At 51.4% G+C, this 4,174-nt stretch overlaps 1 protein-coding gene across 1 annotated transcript in view; it reads right to left on the reverse strand.

Moving 5' to 3' along the window:
• Nucleotides 1-3,032, reverse strand: part of LOC119315286 (probable LRR receptor-like serine/threonine-protein kinase At1g05700) — a 19,319-nt gene extending 16,287 nt beyond the window's left edge. Inside the window, exons 1-3 of the mRNA XM_037589948.1 lie at nt 2,935-3,032; nt 2,240-2,795; nt 1,492-1,976 (exon numbers count right to left, since the gene is read on the reverse strand). Coding sequence (XP_037445845.1) covers nt 1,492-1,976; nt 2,240-2,795; nt 2,935-3,004 — 1,111 coding nt within the window. The 5' untranslated portion in view covers nt 3,005-3,032. The remainder of the gene's footprint in view (nt 1-1,491; nt 1,977-2,239; nt 2,796-2,934) is intronic.
• Between the last annotated feature and the right edge of the window lie 1,142 nt (nt 3,033-4,174).

Here is a 4,174-nt window from a genome sequence, read left to right on the forward strand (position 1 = left end):
GGCGGCGCGTGGCTGCGCTCGGCGTCGGTGTGCGGCGCGGCAGGCCTGGCGCAGAGGGCTGGACGCGGGTGGGTGACGCGCTTGTGCCCGAGACGGCGGTAGCTCCGGCGCGGTCAGATCTGGCTCAAGACGGCGCGGGCTGCGGGCGGCGCGGGCTGCAGGTGGCCACCTCTCTGTCGTGGTCGCGGCAGGTGGTGGTGACTTCGCGGCAGTTGGTGGTGGTGGTGCGGGCCGGAGGTTGGGGACGACGGCCGCGGCGGCTCTTTCGGATCCGACCTCCCGGCTGCGCGGGCCAAGAAGGCTTGGGCTGCGGGCAGCGGCCCTGACCGAGGCCCCCTCGGCTGGTCGGGGTGGCGGCGCACTGGCGGTGGCTGCGGGGGTTCGTGCCCGGCGGCTGCTGTGGTGGTGGCAGGTTGATTGCGGCGGCGGCCAGATTTTCCTGGCGTCGGCCCGTCTGTAGGCTGCCTGTATCGGCCCTCGACCCCTTTCCTCGGCGTCCGTTCGCTTCTCTCCCGGAAGGCTGGCCTTCTCCCGGCTGCGGTCCATCATCCGTCTCGCACCCGGTGCCGTAGGACCGAGCTGGTCTCGCGCCCGGCAGCAGGACCGGCTCGTCTCGCGCCCGGCAGCAGGACCGGCCTGTCTCGCGCCCGGCGGCAGGACTGTGCTCGTCTCGCGCCCGGTGTAGCAGGACGGCTCGATGGAGGCTTGTTGTGGCCGGCCTATTGGGTCTCGGCGTTGGGACCGACCAGGGGTGTGAAAGGCGGATCCTTTCCGCCCGTCTCTACGGTGGGGGTAGCGGTGGGGCTCGGGGGACTTGGTGTCAGGGTCTTGGATTCCGAGGCGGCGGCCTTGGTGGTGGTGGCGCGGTGCTCATGGGCAGAGCTCGTGCCTTGGTGCTGCCCGGCTACCACGGCCGTGTGGGTGGCGTGGTAGCCGGGGTGTGGCGTTCAGTGGCGGTGAAGGTTGGCCGGGGTGAAAACCTACTCTATCTTCGGACGGACTGGCGACGGCGAAGATCGCTCCCTTCTTGAAGGCGTCGTCGCGGCTATCACTGCCCGTCGTGGTGCTCCAGGGGAAACTCTGATCCTCGGATCGGGTGGTGGCGACGCTCCGGTGTCGTATCCTTCCTAAAGGCACCGCCTTGGAGCCCACGGTTCGTCATATGCGGCCTTACTTCTTCGGATGAAGCCCTCGGCGGCTCTTGTAGTGCTAGGGTGTGTGTTGCTGCGCTCAGCGCCTATGTATCATGCCTTGGGTGCGTGTGTGTGTTTGTGGTGGGTGTGTGCGGTTGTACCGGGCGTTGTGGATCTTTGCTTTATATATAAAGCGGGGCGAAAGCCTTTTTCGGTAAACATAAACTTTTGCCGAAGTTCAGAGTTGAGAAGTACTACAATTTTTCTATTGCAAATTAGACAAGACCCTTAACATAGTAACTGTGGGTGGTTATACCCTCTGTAGTCCAGTACTAATATTGCATCAGTAAATTCATACCATCTCCAGGATCAGTTGCAACCGCAGTTATCGGTTTCACCAAGTACATCTCCATGGCATTGAGGATAGGTGGAAGCGTTGCATTTTTAGTAGCAACAAGTGAGACACTGTAATTTTCCATCCCATGCAAAATGCCAGAAAAATAATCTGTGACTTGGAATGTTGGGGTGTAAGGTTGCTTGTTCCATGTCTTGCTATTGATAATGATATCAAACTGCCGCACTGCATTGCTTCCTACAGTCTGCAGCTCAGCAAAGTAGAAAATAAAGAAGTATTTGGAGCTTATGTTCACTGATGGATCAGATGGATTCCATGAGAAATCAATTCTTGAGCTATTAGCAGTCACTGCATTTTGCATAACAGATGATGGCACATCGTAGACATCCCTGAGGTTATTCTGAATTACAGATGTTGCAGATATCTGGATACAGTTTGGAATTGCATTATATGTCGTCCAGATGCGGTCATGGGAATCCGAGGGGTACCTGCTTAGACCAATGAAATATCTCTATCATCTGGCATTATAGTCCACTGAATTAACTAGAGTCAAAATAACCATATCTCTGTCGAAAAGTACACCTTGCGGACAAAACTTATGCAATACAAGGCTAAAAGCAGCTGGTACAGATTACACTCATCTATAAATATATTTTTTCTTTTAGTCTAATTACTTCTATTGACCAATATGTGAAAACATAGATTTTCCAATTTAAGATTTGATTAAAACAATTATAAGTAGAAAACTAACCTGATTACTGAACCGTCTGTGGGCCCCATGTGGAACCGATTAGAATTAACCAGCACGAGCGATCGAGTTGCATTTACCTCTGGGTAAAGGGTATTCTTCATTGGCCTCAAATCCAGCCCAGAAATAAATGGATTACCCATACCTTTGTTCACCAAACAAACTTGCAAGTAATCATCAGGAGCCACAACTATGATGTCCATCCAGTTGAATGCTCCTGCATCACTTAAGCTAACTTCATGCCAGTAGTTTGTCCCCAGGTACAGATCAAAGACAGGAGGTTTGCCCAGGCCATCATAGTTTCCATAGTAGAAGGCGGCACGAACAAGGTACTTGTTTCCCATCACCAAGGATCTCAGGGTGTAGCAATTCCTTGCGCCATGTGGAAAGAACCGGAGATTCAGATAGCGTTTCACCAGTGATGGCTTTACGTAATCTGAGGAGATGCCGTGGTTTTCTCCAGTGGTGACGAAACCATAGTCTGATACATATATCATATTTGAAACGGAATCTTGGTAGGTAGAGTTCACTTCGATGCCACAATCGATGCTTATGAAACCTGGAAACAAAATACAAGTCAAAAAGATTTATATCATCGACCTTGAATAAACCTTTGGCTATGAGCAATGCAGGTGCTTCACATTGTGTATTTTCTGAACAAAAAAGCAGTAAGAAATAAGAATTGAGGGGCAACACACCTAGATAATCAGGCTGTCCATGGATCAACTGGAACATGTAGAATAGGAGAGCTGTTACACATAGATTCATGTTTCTTGTGAGCAAACTAGAGGTTTCAGGCTTCTATCCAAGAGAGAGAGAGGGAGAGAGGCAGAGACTGGCATATATGTATATCCATGGGACTAGCAATTGCTTTCATATGTGTATTACGGTTGTCATATTCCACAATTATAGACCAGGAGGGTCAGTGTACAGTTGCCGTGTGTGGCTATGGTACGCTCCAATAAGAAATGGCTGTTTCGAAACAGTTTCGTCATGATAATGGTTAATGGAGTATCTCCCACCAATAGAAAGGATACGGCCGCGACATAATTGCAACTTTTAGACTTGACTCCATGATTCCTTTGTTGGCATTAGAAGAAAGGCTGTCCTCTCTTGTGGTTTGGTCATCTCATAGTAGAATGATAAATGAGAATGGCAAGTAAATCCCATGCCTCAAGCATTTCAGTGTATTTATTAAGCTCCGGAACAGAACCGGCCTGAAACAGTGCGCAACAAATTACTCCCTCCGTCGCAAAATATAAGAACGTTTTTTCATACTACACTAGTATGAAAAACGTTCTTATATTTTGGGACAGAGGGAGTACATTCCAACCGATCATGTTGTGGTAATCTTGTCGCCATGGCCTTGACGCATAACTTAACTGCCATCCGCCATCAACCTAAATGAACTTACGCAGTAAACTAATAAGATGATCTCAACGAATTTTACAAATATAAGTGGCAAACAGTGATAAAGTCAGGGAAGACTTGTACCTCCTTGCTTATCATGCGCTACTGCTAGTTAACAATTTTACCAATTGGTGCATATACTGTAGTGTGTAGAGGGGACCTGATCTTTTACCCAGATTCCATGATCTACCAATAGTTTCAGATGGAGACCCGCAGCTGGAGGGCGACCACGTGCATACCTGGCCAAAACAAGGGTGCGCGACAGCGCGGTGCGCGCCGTCTTCGGAGACCCTGAGGCCAGGTCGGCACGAGCAATCCATACGCTCCCCGGGGCCCCGACGGCGACGTCGCGTGTACGAGGACACGGGTGCGGCCGCGTCAAGACACCACCGCACACAGACTACCCGGCCAGTGGATGGCAGCGAGCGACCAGGGAGTGGAGCCGTCCTTGTCGGCCTCCTCTCCTTGACCTCGGTCTCAGTGGCGGCATGTCGGCACTCACTGCACAGCGCCGAAGGAGGTGCAGTA

The sequence above is a fragment of the Triticum dicoccoides genome, chromosome 6A, assembly GCF_002162155.2.
Source record: "Triticum dicoccoides isolate Atlit2015 ecotype Zavitan chromosome 6A, WEW_v2.0, whole genome shotgun sequence".
Taxonomy (NCBI): Eukaryota; Viridiplantae; Streptophyta; class Magnoliopsida; order Poales; family Poaceae; genus Triticum; species Triticum dicoccoides.